Here is a 16,331-nt window from a genome sequence, read left to right on the forward strand (position 1 = left end):
CATCTTATCATTAAACGCTGTTACAAAGACCTGCCTTGAATGGTAAATAAGATGCAGTGGTTTAAAACTTGACCTATATAGTCACAGAGCCTGGCCTCTGTAACCTGCATTATTCTAACTGCCTATGGAAGACTGGGATACTGTAAATATTTCGGACTTTCTTGTTGAGTCTCCCCCCCCACCCCGCATTCTGCCTTTCAGAGCTTTGGCTAGGTGAATTAATTATTGTAATTTTAATAATTACAGGGGAGACCATCACTTTTTGCAATTTTTAAAGGACTCCATGGTGCATCCAGAACTGCCAAGTAAACATATTTATCACCTCAGTGAGTTATAGATTAGGAATGTTTCCCCAAAATCATCTAGTCCAACCTTCTTGCTGATACAATACATCCATAGTTATGAAACAATTGATAGACAGGCATCAGCCATTTCCCTAAAAAACCCTCTATCAAAATACAGTATTTTTTAGAGATCAACCAGCCCTAGCTTCCCCCAATTTGCTAATTTGCTACTACTGGGGCTTCTGTACTCTCTCATGTATGTAACTTTGTTGGGACACTTTTACCACCCCACTAACTGGATCTTGGGAACAGAGCTGGAACTGTTCCAGCATGTAGGGACCCTGGGAAATGAAGTAAACCATGACACCTAGCCACTTTAGAAACAATACATTTTTATTGTCTGAGGCAATCTGGTATGCATGGGAACCTCTCTGGCAGTGCACTCCCTACTGATGGGTGGTCCCATCAGTAATAGTGAACACAATGTGCTCCAGGTCTTGCTAAACTTCAGCTCCCATCATCCACCCATTTACATCCATTTCTTAAATGATTCAGTATATTTAAAGGACATGGTTGGATTGGTGATTAACACAGTGCAATTTCTTTATGGGGTTCTTTGATGTCGTAAAAGGCACCTTGAGAGTGTCAGTGGACAAACAATCTGGGTCCTTATTGCTGGATTCTCATCATACTTGGGTACTTTCCTGAACAAAAAGTGAATGTATTTATTGCCAGACTGGCTCCGCTCAACTGCCTTTAACTTCTGTAGCTTCTGGACTGGCACAGCCAACTGTAGGCACTGGTTTGATTGCTAGTGCAATTCGGCACAGGATGAATAACAAGGTCTCAGGCAAAATTAAACTAGAATTCAATATGCTTTACTAAAAGTTTCATTTTCATTTTTTTCATTAGGTTTACACATAATACATTTTAAGGACACCATATGTTAACCATTCTTATTTTTCTGGTTTTTTCCTGTGACTTCCCATATCACTCAATAAGACATTATATCTCCATTCTCTGTACTGTCCATTCGTTTCTAACATTACACAAAGTATAAAATATAAGCCTAAAAATAACATATTCTTGTTGTTCTGTTACTCAAGATATAAATCCATCTCATATTTCCCTCCTTGCCTGTGCTGGTGTGAAAGCCCCTCCCCCATTTTCTGACACTGAACTTCCTCCTACTGGCTCTGGTGGCTTGTAGGGCTCTTCACCATCCCTGACCCCCTGCTCCTTCTGACTAGCCCCATCTCCCTGCTCTGCTTCGTGCTTCAGTTCCCTGTCTTCCTCTTCTGCCAGTTCCTGCTCAGAACCCTCCCCTGCTACTGATGAAACTGCACATTCTGGCTCTTCCCTGACAATAGGGTGCTATCTGTTTGTGTCCATCGATGAGTAGAAAAGACTTCCATATGTATAGAAGTGAAGGGTCTTAGCTCACTGGTATGTTCTTTTCAAGGTTCTCACAGGACCAGTGGTCAGCGATGATGGAAGTTGTAGGCCAAAAACATCTGGGGACCCAAGGTTAAGAAAGGCTGAATTAGAGCATAGTAGTGAGCTATGTAGATGGGAAGAAGCATCAATCCTGTGGGGTGGGATGTCCGGCACAGAGGAGAGTCAGGTCGCATCAGGCTTTTACATTCTCCTGATGCTTGCCTAAGAACTCCCACCTCTGATCAGGAGAGTTTCAGGAGCTCTTGGGGGAGGGGGAGCACATCTGTGGCTGCAACTGAATAAGAGGAAGGGGACATGTAGACATTCATTCACACAATGTTGGATATCACCCACAGTTTCATTCATACACACAGTGTCAATTCATTTACACCTCATATATTACTATGCTACATATCAATAAAAGAAATGATAAGGCATTCTCTTCTGTTATTTAAATCTTTTCAGGAAATTTCATTTCTAGGAAAACCTTGGTAAAATGACAATGCCAACAAGTCTAAATAGCCTAAATCCCAACAAAATGGACTCCCTCGGGAGATAGGATGGCCATCTGTCATGGATAGTTTAGTTGAGATTCCTACATTGCAGGGATTGGACTAGATGACCATTGAGGGCGGAACTCTACAGTTCTGTGATTTGATGAGAAATTACAAACTATTCTGTCATTACATCTTTCTCCGTATCAGCTGCTCTCTGTTATTCAGCTCAGGCCTCACCACAATAATGTAGCATTTGGGGAAAAAGATGCAAGCCAGTAATCCAGCACTGGAAGCCAAGATGGAGAAGATCTCCACAGCCACCATATATTTTCCTCTGGTGCTCAGGTATGTGGGAATAAAGGAGAACCAAACACTGCAGAAGACCAGCATGCTGAAGGTGATGAACCTGGCTTCATTGAAGCTGTCCGGCAATTTCCTGGCTAAGAAGGCCACAGCGAAGCTGAAAATGGCCAGGAAGCCCATGTAGCCCAAAACAGAATAGAACATGAAGACTGACCCTTCATTACAAAGAAATATGATTTCTTCCGTCATTGAGTGCATGTCCACATCTGGGAATGGGGCTGAGGTTGCCAGCCAGAAGACACAGATTCCTACTTGAACAATGGAGCAGGAAAAGACAATGGAATAAGCCAGTTTTTTGCCCACCCACTTCCTGATTTTGGAATCTGGCTTGGTAGCCATGAATGCCAAAACTACCGATATAGTTTTGGCCAAGATACTGGAGAGGGCCACAGAGAAGATGATGCCAAAACCTGTTTGTCGGAGAAGGCAGGTTGCCTCCTTAGGTGTTCCAATGAACATCAAGGAACAGAGGAAACACAAGAGAAGGGACACAAGGAGAATGTAAGTGAGGCTTCTGTTGTTGGCTTTGACTATGGCAGTGTCTTTCTGCTTAATGAAGATGGCAAGCACAAGAATTGTGATCAGAGAGAATAAAAGTACAGAGAAAGTTGATACAATGCCCAAAATTTCATTAAAGCCCAGGAAATTTGGTCTCTTTGAAATGCATTGATCCTGGTCTTCATTTGGATACTGACCTGCAGGGCACCTGACACATATTTCCATCTCTGTAAATAAAATGTACAAGAAAAATGAAAGAACCATGATTATGTTAAAGGATTTTATTATCAAAAGAGGGGGAGATTTTTTGAAACCATACATAATTGTGCATAATTGCCAGTCAGTAAGGGGTTAAGAGACACAGGGCTGTAAATTTTTAGAAAAGATTTTGATATCACATCTTCACTTTTCCAAGAAGGGAGGAAGTATGTATTATTTCCAGATCCCTCGCCACCCCCAACCCCCAATAATATATCAAACCATAATATAAGCATTCTCTCTTCCAGAAATTTAAAGGCAACAAAACTGCCCAGAATTTTCTAAAATAAATTGTATAGTTTGGTTTATGCTAACACGGCATCTCTCACCCTTCTCATTTGAGAACATCTCATGTGGACACGGATCACAATCATAGCAGCAAAACTTCTCCCCCTCCTTCTTTCTCTTCCCATAACCAGGACGGCAGTAGGTATTACATAATGAAAGTGGTGGTTCCTCATATAGGATATAAGATAAGAAAATGTTTGGGGTAAATTAGTCTAACATAAGGTGATCTATTAATAAATAATGTGAAATGTATAATTCATATTTACAAAGGTGACATGTCCTTTGGAACAAAAAAACTTTCCCTTTTCTTCCAGTGAAATACAAATTTAATTATGTATTAAGTGAGGAACTGCTTCCTTCCCCCACTCACACCCCATCTTATTGGATAACTATGAATGTTGCCATTTGAGAGCCAGAGCAGTTATTTTCTCACCTGAGTGAAGCCACTGTGCCATCTGATTCTGTCGGCATTGATGGTGAGCTCCTTGCCAGGAGGGGCCTGAGGATCCAAACTTCCCACTTTGACCCTGACATATGATCCATTTCGGAAAGTGACCAAGTTTGTAATATCAAAGCCAGCTGCTAACTCTCCGTATTCATTTAATGTGATTTCATCACCAGCACTATTATTGAATGTGATCTTCTGCAGGAATGAGTGGACCTAGATGAAAAGAGAACCACAAGGTCTATAAAGGCAGGGGATGGATGGGTGTGTGTGGGACTCCCTAGTCCTGAATGGAGTAATTGCTCCCCTAAAGGTTGGGTTGTTAAGAATTTCCCAGACATATCCAGAATACTGCAGTCGGAGGTGCAGATAAATTCTGTGATACAGGTTACTGCAGCAGCTCCATCTCTGTCTATGTTTCCTTGGTTCTACATACACCAAGAAATAGCACTCCAGGCCTTCTCCTTAAACGTCACTGCTAAATGCCCCTGTTTGCAAGTCCTGTTCATGAACTTCTGCTTATGAGCTGCAAAAGAGACTGCAAGCAGTTAAGCAGAACTGAGTAGAAGTGCTTGTTTTCTTATCCATCACTGTCACTCAGACCTTCTCCCCACCTCCCTCTGTGGTTTTTTTGTGGTATGTTGTATATTGGGAACAAGGTTACTCTTTCAAAAATGGTAACTCCTGCTTTTGCTTTTGAGGGTGATGGTAGCAGAGAGGCTGGTTAAAGGTTTGCAAGGCTTGGGTGGTTAAGGCAGACATTTGTGTGTTGGGGAGATTGCATATTTTCTTCTTTACCTGAGTTTAATATCACAAGGCAGCCAACTGGAGGATGTGCTTGACTTTCATTTTCTTTGCCTCCTGGAATCCCTGCATTTTACTAGTTCACTGTAGCATGACCCCCCAACCCCCATAGTCAAATAGCCTGGCTCTGTGTGCTGGAGTTACCGTGGAAACCAGAAATTTCCATGGACACTGCATCTGGTTTTGAGAAACTACAGAAAGTCACAAGGGTCATTTCAGACAGTTTGACGTGCACTCGACTTGGCCAATTTGTGCTGTTAACAGTAGGTAAGAGGAAAAACAGACAGGCACACTTAAGCCACAAGTTTCTTAACAAAATCTGTGTCCCCAACCAAAACCTGGTTCAGATTAATGTTACTGCCCACTGCCCCTATCGTATAACAATTGTCAGTTTAATTGCCACTTGATATTTAGGACGACCCTTAGTTCTAACTGTATAAATTGCAGCTGTTATTTGAGAGCATCTTAAAAAGCAGAGGCATCACCTTGCTGACAAACATCCGTATAGTTAAAGCTATGGTTTTCCCAGTAGTGATGTATGGAAGCGAGAGCTGGACCATAAAGAAGGCTGATCGCTGAAGAATTGATACTTTGGAATTACAGTGCTGGAGGAGACTCTTGAGAGTCCCATGGACTGCAAAAAGATCAAACCTACCCATTCTTAAGGAAATCAGCCCTGAGTGCTCACTGGAAGGACAGATCCTGAAGCTAAGGCTCCAATATTTTAGCCACCTCATGAGAAGAGAAGACGCCCTGGAAAAGACCCTGTTGTTGGGAAAGATTGAGGGCACAAGGAGAAGGGGATGACAGAAGACGAGATGGTTGGACAGTGTTCTCGAAGCTACTAACATGAGTTTGACCAAACTGTGAGAGGCAGTGGAAGGCAGGAGTGCCTGGCGTGCTCTGGTCCATGGGGTCATGAAGAGTCGGACTCGACTAAACGACCAAAAAACAACAAGTTCTTCAAGTAGTTGCTGTTATTTTCTTGCTTATGAAAACATATGTAATTTAAATTATTTTTATTCATTTTCTAATACCCATTTGGATACCACAACAAGGTTTAATTTTAGTTCTCAAGGTCTATTCTTTTATTTCTTTACTGATAGTAAATTGCCAATTCACATAATATACTCAAGGCAGTGCACAACAGTGAACACTCTGTAACCTGAACACTTTGTAACAGGAAACTCTACCTGCCAAGGTTCCAGATTCTGATGAGAGAGTCTTTCTCCACTCTCTGCTCCTTTGTAGTCAGCTCCAACCAAATACATGATCTGTAAGGCATGTGCCAAAGCATAGACAGCATTATAGATACTGTAGCTGTGGCCAGTCATGCTCATTTCAAAAATTGGTGCAGGAAGGCTTTCCAGCTTCTCCTCTCCGGTACATGTGCCATCTACGTATTTTGACACAGTGGAGTTTGAAACTGAACAACGAAATGCTTGTTCCCATAAATCGTTGACAAAACCATCTCCATCTGCCCAATAAGGGTTTACTTGCTGAAGAAAACCTTGGAAGCTGTGAGTCTCCTTGGAGTGGATAGCAAAGGAGAGAGCACCATGGAACATTTGTAAGTTAAAGCCTAAATCTTTTTGAAACATATCTAATATGAAATCGATTTGAGATGTTGTAATCCATACTTTTCCTTCAGGTAACTTACTATATTCATGATATAGTAGCAGATTTATCTTGATTGTCATTGCAGCACGTGACAGCCATGAAATAGACTGACTTTCTCCATATATAATAACAGCAGTGGCTTTGCTCATTATGAAAGCTCGTGTGACTAGCTTTGACCTACGCTTCATATCATCTATCATATCAAGCATGTTACTGCTGAAACGCTGATGGTACTCAATAGTTTCCGTGAATGCTGAACAGATCTGATTCTTGAAAAGCATTGGCTCAATAGTCTGCAAGAAACGTTCTCCAGCTTCATTATCTGTGGTAATGACCCCAACCCATTTCCATCCGAAATACAAAAGTAACTGGATAATTCCCTGATACTGAAGTCCTTCATTGGGGACCATGCGGTAAAAGGAAGAGAATTTGATTTGATTATCTGCGGTTCGTTGAAATGAACCATATGAAATCTGAAAAAAAGGAAAGAACCAAACTGTTCAAGTGGAAGCAAGAACTCACAACACACCCATTTATCTAAATATAAATCTTTTTTAACCAAATGTACTCATTTTAGGGACAACACCAATCTCTTTACATAGAAAAATGCACACAAATAATTGTGCTTAATAATTTCTGTAGCTATTCATTCTTAATATTATTGAGTCATCGCATTTGTACACATTGACTGTCTCCAAGTATTTGGTGCATTTATTATTGCTGGTTGTTACTGCTTTCTGCACTAATTGCAGATTCAACAAAACTCCAGTGCGGAGCTGGAGCAACAGAAACTCGCAATAGCCAATACCTGGATGTGGAATTTGGTTTGGACATTTGGGTCTGAAAATTGGGGAAATGCTGCTTTTCAGAATGAAGAACAACTGGAAGTCATTGCAGAGTGAATAATTTGAATAATCATTTTCATGACAGGTGGGCCTTCCTCTTTTATTTCATATCTCTCTCTCTCTCTCTCTCTCTCTCTCTCTCTCTCTCTCTCCTTCTGCTTTGGGCCAGTATTGGGAGTATACACAAATGAAAGTGATGGTTGGTTGGTTGGTGAACCATCCTATATGAAAAGCAAAGAAGGGAAGATCTCCAAGGGTGGAAGACTGGAATAAGAAATAGCTCATAGTTGAGAGCTGTGAGGATCCACCCCTTTCTGTTTGAGAGAAGGGTTATGATTTGAGCCAGCTGAGCCAAGCAACAGCTAAGGATCCAGGAATACCCGCAAGCTATTAGCTGCTCCTTCAGAGAGAATGTAACCCCAGCAAGAGCAGGCCAGCTCCCATTCATCTGGCCAGTTCATTGACTCTCAGCCAGTCTATTACTGAGGCATGACATTGGTCCAGAACACCCACTGCAGTGTAAAGAGAAGTAGAGCAACGTGTTATCAGTATATTGCTGACAACGTACTCCAAAACTCTGGATGACCCCACTCAGTGGTTTTGTGTAGATTTTAAAGAGTTTGGGATATAAGGAACCCAAATTGAAGGCTCCACAAGACTCTGGAAATGACCACCCAAATAGGACTGGAACCGCCTCAAAGAAGTTCTGTCCACCCACAATTCGGAAAGCTGTTCCAGAAGGACACCATGCTTGAGGGTATTGAAAACCACTGAGAGGTTGAGGAGAATTAACAGGGACACGTTTCTCCTCTCTCTGTAGTCAATGTGTTCTGAATTATTTATGCCTCTGTAAGCCAATACTGACTTCATGAATTTACATGGGCAGCTCACAAGCAGCAAGTGCAATGCTTTCAGGATTGTTGAATGCATCTAGGTGCCCTATTTACCAACCTGGTGCGGGGTGACAAGTCTCATAAAACCAGCATGCTGAAGTCTAATTAATGCATGGAGGGGTTAATGCTATAGAGCAAGTTGTTCTGCCAGGCTGGGTCCCCCACCTCACATTGGGGGGAGGGTAATCAAGCCTATTTTTGTCCTTCAGTCCACCTGAGAAGCTTAGCATGTAGAGAGGTCTGAGTTAGCTCACATCACATGGATCTAACAGGCCATACAAATTTAGGGACTTTGACAGCTGAAACGAAGCCAAGTTACTACCTGTGTTTTCTGACTTGGGGAAAAGGGGACTATTTTGGAACTCACAAGGTCATACTTTAAAAGTCTTACAGCTTATATTTCAATGGTTTACTTTGCTGCATGTTTTGTTATTTTAATTCTCTGTTGGGATTCTCTCACTAAAGAGTACTTGCCCCAAACCTGCATCTTGCCATCCAGGGAATCCTCCTTTCTATATTTTATTTCTTACCTTGCCACCAACACCTGGAACCTTTCAAGCGATCTTCCATTACATGCAATAAACATGCATTCTTTGGAACACTTTTGGACACCCCTACACATTGTTGGTTGCCTATGTTATACCTCCCCAATATATGCATATATTGCAGCCTCTTTTACTCCTTTGATTTCACCAGTCCATATTCAGGAAGCAGCAGATCTCTAGCAGTAGAAGAAGGGAATAGTTTCTCTTTTTTTATTCCCATATTCTACCTGTGGAATCTTGTGAAGACCTAAATTGTCTGCCAAGCACAAGGAGGTCTCTGAGCAAAATCCCCCAATGACAGCTGCTCCATTCTTTTGGATCCTACACTACCCTTTTCCATTACCCATTTCAATTTAACCAATAAATTTATGCATCAACAGATTACTAGTGGAAGGAGAAAAAAGTGAATTCTGGCATGAAATATCAGTTTTGTGAATACCCACCTGTGGAATCTTGTAAAGACCTAAGACATCTGCCATGGATGAGGAGGTGTCAGAGCTAAGTCCCCCAATGACTCCTACTACTTTTTTCTGAATGCCACATATGTAGTTGGGGACAAAGTGATGTGATTTAACGAGCAGATCCAGAGTGGTTTGGTAGGTCATCCTTGAATCAAAATAGCTATCATAGATGTGGAATCCAAGAGTGACATTGGGCAAGATCTTGGGGTTCTCATTGATCTCGTCAACAGCAAACACCAAGGCGAGGATGTGTTGGTAGAACTTTGTTATCACCCTGCAAATCATAGAATCATAGAATCATAGAGTTGGAAGAGACCACAAGGGCCATCGAGTCCAACCCCCTGCCAAGCAGGAAACACCATCAGAGCACTCCTGACATATGGTTGTCAAGCCTCTGCTTAAAGACCTCCAAAGAAGGAGACTCCACCACACTCCTTGGCAGCAAATTCCACTGTCGAACAGCTCTTACTGTCAGGAAGTTCTTCCTAATGTTTAGGTGGAATCTTCTTGTAGTTTGGATCCATTGCTCCGTGTCCGCTTCTCTGGAGCAGCAGAAAACAACCTTTCTCCCTCCTCTATGTGACATCCTTTTATATATTTGAACATGGCTATCATACCACCCCTTAACCTCCTCTTCTCCAGGCTAAACATGCCCAGCTCCCTTAGCCGTTCCTCATAAGGCATCGTTTCCAGGCCTTTGACCATTTTGGTTGCCCTCCTCTGGACACGTGAGTTACCATTTCATGAGGGAATTAAACAGTGCATGAAATTCAAAACTGAAAGATTCACCTGCCTGCCTATTCATCTCTATCTTGGCTTCTTAAAACAAGCTGTAGGCAATTGACTGAGGAGGTGTGGGGATCGATCAAAGCCTTGTTGGAGGATGGAGAGACACTATCTTCCTTGAAGCAGGAAATGGTGTCCCCTCCTTCAGAGACTTGCCCAGAATCAAAAAATGTTAAACAACTGTTGCCAAGTGGCAAATATTCCACTTTGGGATGCTTGGCAGAGATTGAATCCTTTATCTGGACCCTTTTTCAGTCTGGCTTCTAAGAAGTTTTAAGGGCCTTCTCTTAAAACTTAAAACTTAAAACCCCCCAAGGTATGGAATCCCCTCTCCACATAAGTATGTCTGGCAAATTCACTATCTAGCTTTCAGTAAACACTGAAGATGTGTCTCTTTACCCTAACATTTGAGACCTGTGAAATGTGTTTCCAGGATCGACTATCTTCCTATGACACTATTGCTTTAACTGATTTTAATACTGAAATTTAAAATGTTGTGGCCCACTCTGGCTCTTGATTGACTGTTTAATGAACACTGCCTAATTAATTTCCTTGAGTTCTAGTATTCCGAGTGAGGGAGACAACTTTTCCCTACTGACTGTCCCCACATCATGCATAACCTTAAACATATTGATCATGTCACCTCTTGCATGCCTTTTCTCTAACTTAAAAAGGGGAGATGTTCTATCCCTTTTATCCTTCTGAATGTAATTTCTAAAGTTTTTCCAGCTCTACAATATCGCCTTTTAGGTGAAATAACCACAACTGTACATTGTGTTCCAAGTTCAGTCACACCAGAGATTAGTAGAACTGCATTATGATATTGAAGTTCTGTTTCCAGTCCATTGAGGGCTGCTTGCTACAATGAATTGGCCATTTTCACAGCTGCTGCACACTGGGTGCACATTTTCACTGAGGTATCCACTCCAAGGTCTCATTCCTGGTCAATTGCCACTAGTTCAAATGCCCCATGTTTATTTGTGAAATTAATAATTTTTTTTGCTTGAATAAACCTCATCTTACACTTGTTTATACAGTGGTACCTCAGGTTAAGTACTTAATTCATTCTGTCATGCCGCCGGAGCACTATTTATGTTCTCATCCTGAAGCAAAGTTCTTAACCCGAGGTAATATTTCTGGGTTAGCGGAGTCTGTAACATGAAGCGTATGTAACCCGAGGTACCACTGTACTTTTCCAGTTTACTGCCTTTTCCAGTTTACTGCCCCTGCCCCTAATCTGCAGCCTGGAAACTGCTTTGTGCTCTCTCTCTCTCTCTCTCTCTTTAACAACTGACCATTTGGGCATTATCAACAAACTTGACTACCTAACTGGTTGGCTATATGTTACAGGGCATTTTTTGTTTTTTTGTTATGCACTTTTTCTTTTCCTGCTCTCTCTTTTCTGTGTCTTTACAGAAAAATGTGAAACACCTTCCATAAAAAACCTTTTTTTAAAAAAGTTCTAAAACTAGCTCCCCCCCAAAAAATAAGTGATCAAAGTACTATAAAGAACACATAAAATAATGTTAACCACAATTTACTTACACTGGAATGTCAATAAAGACCTGAGAAGGGTGTTTCTTGAAGGAAAGCTTGGGGAATAAGTAACGGATAAGAGACACTATTCCACCAATCACAAGGTCACCTTCTTCATACCATTCATGTGGAATATCCACAGGATTATTTCTACTGCAAACAACAGTATGCACTTGGGGCACCATGTAGGGAAGCAGCAAGAGAAGCAGAAGAAGTAACATATTGATCACAAATATCCTTCTTCACATATATTCTCCTTTATCTGTCTACAATGTTGTGACTATCATCAGCCTGACCTGAATAGGAAGGATTTGGTGACAGCCAACTCTGTCAATGCAGTACGTAAATGGACATGTATCCACCTTCTCATTACCTTCAACACTGTCACAAAAAAATCCGTGAATCCTAAATAAGCTACAGTGATTTGAAATCTGTCCTTTACAATGAAAGAGGGGGAAAGATTGAAATAGCAGAGCTTATTTTGATTTTTTATTTCTCATTCTGCCTTGTGAAGCTTTGCCAGGTGGATTGATTATAATAATTTTAATAATTACAGGGGAGATAACCATTTGTGCAATGCTTTTGGACTATGGTGCATCATCAGTAGGAGAACTGCCAAACTAAACATATCTGTCACATCACAGAATCATAGACTAGGAAGAGACCTCCAAGGTCATCATAGTAAAAAACCCCATTTATGGTCAGGCATAATACCCATTTATGGTCTCCCTATAATACCTTGCTTTACACACACTCTCCTATGTAACATTGATCAGACACTCCCATCCACCCTACTAATAGGGATATTTTGGGGAAATGTGGGAGAGAGTCATAACCATGTCCGGATCTCTGGATCCAAACGAATACAGTCTAACCCCTTTTGAAAAAACAAAGAATGAAGCAATGTGACATGCATGAGGACATCCCTGCCATTATTCTCTGTGGTAAAAAATGTAGTTCAGAAGAATGACAGGATGGTCCCATCCATATAGACAATGTTGTTCCCTCTGGATTTTGCTGCATTACAGCTTCCTTCCTCCCTGATAATAATGGTTTGTTGTAAACGGATGGGAGTTGTAGTCCAGCAACAACTGGAGAGGAACAGATTGGCTACCTCTGGTGTAAGGGAAAGTGTGGTTTGGAGATAGGCTTCATCTCTGATGTGATCTTTATCTGCCAGGGATGTGTCATATAATAGATCCTTTTGAGTCTGGCGCACTTGCTAAGGCAAGAACCATGATTTCCCGACTCCTATGCAAACCTCACATCAGTCTAGAAATGAGATTCAAGGTGTTCAGATGTCCTGGTTCACCCTGAGAGCTTTTAGATTGGTTTGAGGTGCGTCACATGATGCGTCATGTGATGCTGCCTGGCATGTGCTGAGTAGGGGCGGAACACACAGAAGGCAATCTCTGTGCTTGCTCGTCCCAGCTGCAGCCCGGCTATTGGGCTGCCAGACTGCTGGGCTGCGGCTGGGATGAGTGAAGCAAGATCATACATGCTTCTCCCAGTTACCACGTGGCTCCTGGACTGCCAGGCAGAAGCTGGGGCTGGGGTGTGTAGAGAGCGCCCAGCCGTGGTGGGGCGTGGCATCCCCCTAAACATTGGGGAAGCTGAAGCCCCCTCTGCCCCCTATACCTGGTGCCACTGATTGTTCTTGAGTCCTTACCAGAGAATAAAGTGAATCTCTTCATTGCCTAATTGCCTCCACTTAGTGGTCTTTAACTCTAGTTTCTGGACTCACACAGCCAACCATATACACTGGTTTAGTTGCTAGTGCAATTAGGCAGAGTGTGGATAACAAGGCTTCAAAGTTGAACTAAAACACAATTAGCTTTTAATACAGGGTGCTTTTGTAATGTGGCAATAGAAACAATGACTGTGAAGAGATCTTTAAAAAAAGAATTTTATTTTAAAACAGTTGAGCACTTAAACTGAAGAGCACACAAATATAGCAAGACTCTTCCCAATAAACAGTGCTTAGATCTGTTCCTCGAATCAGACAAACTACTCTGCCTCACACTGCTATTTATCATATTTCTCAACCTTCTGACCAATCAGAAGCATAGTAGAGTTCTGCTTAGGTTCCCATTAGTCCAAACTATAGTTGGCTCTCTTGTGTATTTTTATGTATCTCATAAGAAGAGTTTCAAGGAAACAATCATTATCCGAAAAACAAACACAACAAGATAGGTGACATCCATTCATGAGTAGAAAACACTTCCATGACAAGAGAAGGGAAGAGTCATAGCTCACCAGCATCTTCTTGTGCTGATGATCAAGCTACAGGTTGAGATATGAGTACAACGCAGCTGCAAACTCGCAGCTCGATGTTTACATCACGTGGTGGAGCTGACCATGGGAAAGGAAGTTCCAGTGAATTCATGGGAAAGGAAGTTCCAGTGAATTCAGAGGAGACTGAACTGAACGGACATGTTTTTGTACAGCTGTAAAGTCAGAAATAAACTGTAGAGATGTTATAGACTTTCTGACTATCTTCTTTCTCTTGCTGGTATGCAAGGGGGGAAGGGGGCGTACATCTCCCACGCTGGGAGATGTCGCCTATCAAGATATTCCTGGCGCAGCGGGGATGCCAGCCAGGGTAGGTCACCAGAGATAAGCCCCGGGAGCCTGGGAGAGGGGTCAGCCTCTCCCGAGGGGGCATATTTTCCAACAGAAAGAGACATCAGTCTTGTGGTGTGGGGTACAAGGCAGGGAGGAGACTCAGGAGGCATCCGGCTTTTACATTCTCTGGGGAAGACATACCCGATGATCAGATATGTTTCAGAGTAAACACAGCTTTTCTAGCCTGATGCCTGCTTCCAATTTTGCCTGATATCCGTCTCCAACAACCCCAGATCAGTTTGCATCATACCACACAAACCAGAGCAACTCAACACGAGTGATCCAAAATCCTCCCAAATAGATTGAGCAACACTCTCACTCACTATAAGGCAGATTCTGATGTTCTCCTTTCCCTTTCCCCCTCTCTGCAGTTTTCTAAGAATTCCCAAAAACTGCTCAAGAGAGTTTCAGAACATCTTGGGAAAATATGGGGGTCACTCTGGGTATGCAGGAGAAGGAGAGTATAGAATGGTTATTGTACAATCAGACTTTCACTCATGCAATGCTGGGTATCACATATAGTTTTATTCCATCACAGAGTGTCAATTTATTTACACCAAAAATGTTTGTATGCTGAATACAAAGAACATGATAAAAAATATCTCTTATATTATTCATCTATTTTCAGATATCATTTCTTAGACAAGCGCAGTGAAACTGAACCTGGCCAGAAAGACTACAAAACCTAAGTCTCAAAATAAATGACAATCTCTTCTACCATTTATATCTTTCTCCGTATCAGTTGCTCTCTGTTGTTCAGCTCAGGCCTCGCCACAATAATGTAGCATTTTGGAGAAAAGATGCAACCCAGTAATCCAGCACTAGAAGCCAAGATGGAGAAGATCTCCACAGCCACCATATTTCCCCCTTTGGTGCTCAGATAAGTTGGAACAAACGAAAGCCAAACACTGCAGAAGACCAGCATGCTGAAGGTGATGAACTTGGCTTCATTGAAGCTGTCCGGCAACTTCCTGGCTAGGAAGGCCACAGTGAAGCTGACAGTGGCCAGGAAGCCCATGTAGCCTAAAACACAGTAGAACATGAGGACTGACCCTTCATTACAAAGAAATATGATTTCTTCTGTCATTGAGTGCATGTCCACATCTGGGAATGGGGGAGAGGTTGCCAGCCAGAAGACACAGATTCCTACTTGAACAATGGAGCCGGAAAGGACAATGGAATAAGCCAGTTTTTTGCCTACCCATCTCCTGATTGTGGATCCTGGCTTGGTAGCCATGAATGCCAAAACCACTGATATAGTTTTGGCCAAGATACTGGAGAGGGCCACAGAGAAGACGATGCCAAAACTTGTTTGTCGGAGAAGGCAGGTTGCCTGCTTAGGTTTTCCAATGAACATCAAAGTGCAGAGGAAACACAAGAGGAGGGACACAAGGAGAATGTAAGTGAGGCTTCTATTGTTGGCTTTGACGATGGCAGTGTCCCTGTGCTTAATGAAGATGGCAAGCACAAGAATTGTGATCAAAGAGAATAAAAGTACAGAGAAAATTGAAACAATGGCCAAAGTTTCATCAAAGCCCAGGAGGTTTGGTCTCTTTGAAATGCATTGATCCTGGTCTTCATTTGGATACTGACCTGCAGGGCACCTGACACATATTTCCATCTCTGGAAATACAATGTACAAGAAAATGAAAGAACCATGATTATGCTAAAGAATTTTGTTATCAGAAGTGTGGGAGATTTTATGAAACCAAACATAATTGTGCATAACTGCCAGTAAGTAACTCCTGTTAAGGGACACAGAGCTGTGAATGTCTATGAAAGACTTTGAAATCACATCTTCACTTCTCCATGGTTCTGTTTGAACCATGCAACTGACCACACACATTAGGTTGGAGCTTCCTAGCTCAGACTACATGCTCGAGTATACTCTCTGTATTTTGTAACCAAGAATACCTTGCCTGTGTTGCCTCTGCTGTTGCATTAAACGATGCAAGAGTAAGACCAGTGATTTCTGTAAGTAAATCATTTCAACAGATTAATGGTTGTGTTCCATTCACTCCAAGAGGCATTGGGGAGAATTCTTAGCACTTAAAACTGGGACATTTAAAAGTCTAACAACCTATCTTTCCTATGATTTGCAAATATTGCATAGATCTGCATTTTAAATTCCACGAGACACTGTTTT

General features: G+C 42.0%; 1 protein-coding gene across 1 annotated transcript; it reads right to left on the reverse strand.

The window, feature by feature from the left end:
- Positions 1-14,906: 14,906 nt before the first annotated feature.
- LOC309516465 (vomeronasal type-2 receptor 26-like) lies at positions 14,907-15,853 on the reverse strand (the record flags this gene model as incomplete). Its single annotated transcript, XM_082195232.1, has 1 exon — positions 14,907-15,853. Exon 1 carries the CDS (start codon positions 15,804-15,806, stop codon positions 14,907-14,909), a length of 900 nt encoding a protein of 299 aa, XP_082051358.1. The 5' UTR covers positions 15,807-15,853.
- Positions 15,854-16,331: the final 478 nt, after the last annotated feature.

The sequence above is a fragment of the Podarcis vaucheri genome (genome assembly GCF_965113315.1).
Source record: "Podarcis vaucheri genome assembly, chromosome: 13".
In the NCBI taxonomy this organism is placed as follows: domain Eukaryota; kingdom Metazoa; phylum Chordata; class Lepidosauria; order Squamata; family Lacertidae; genus Podarcis; species Podarcis vaucheri.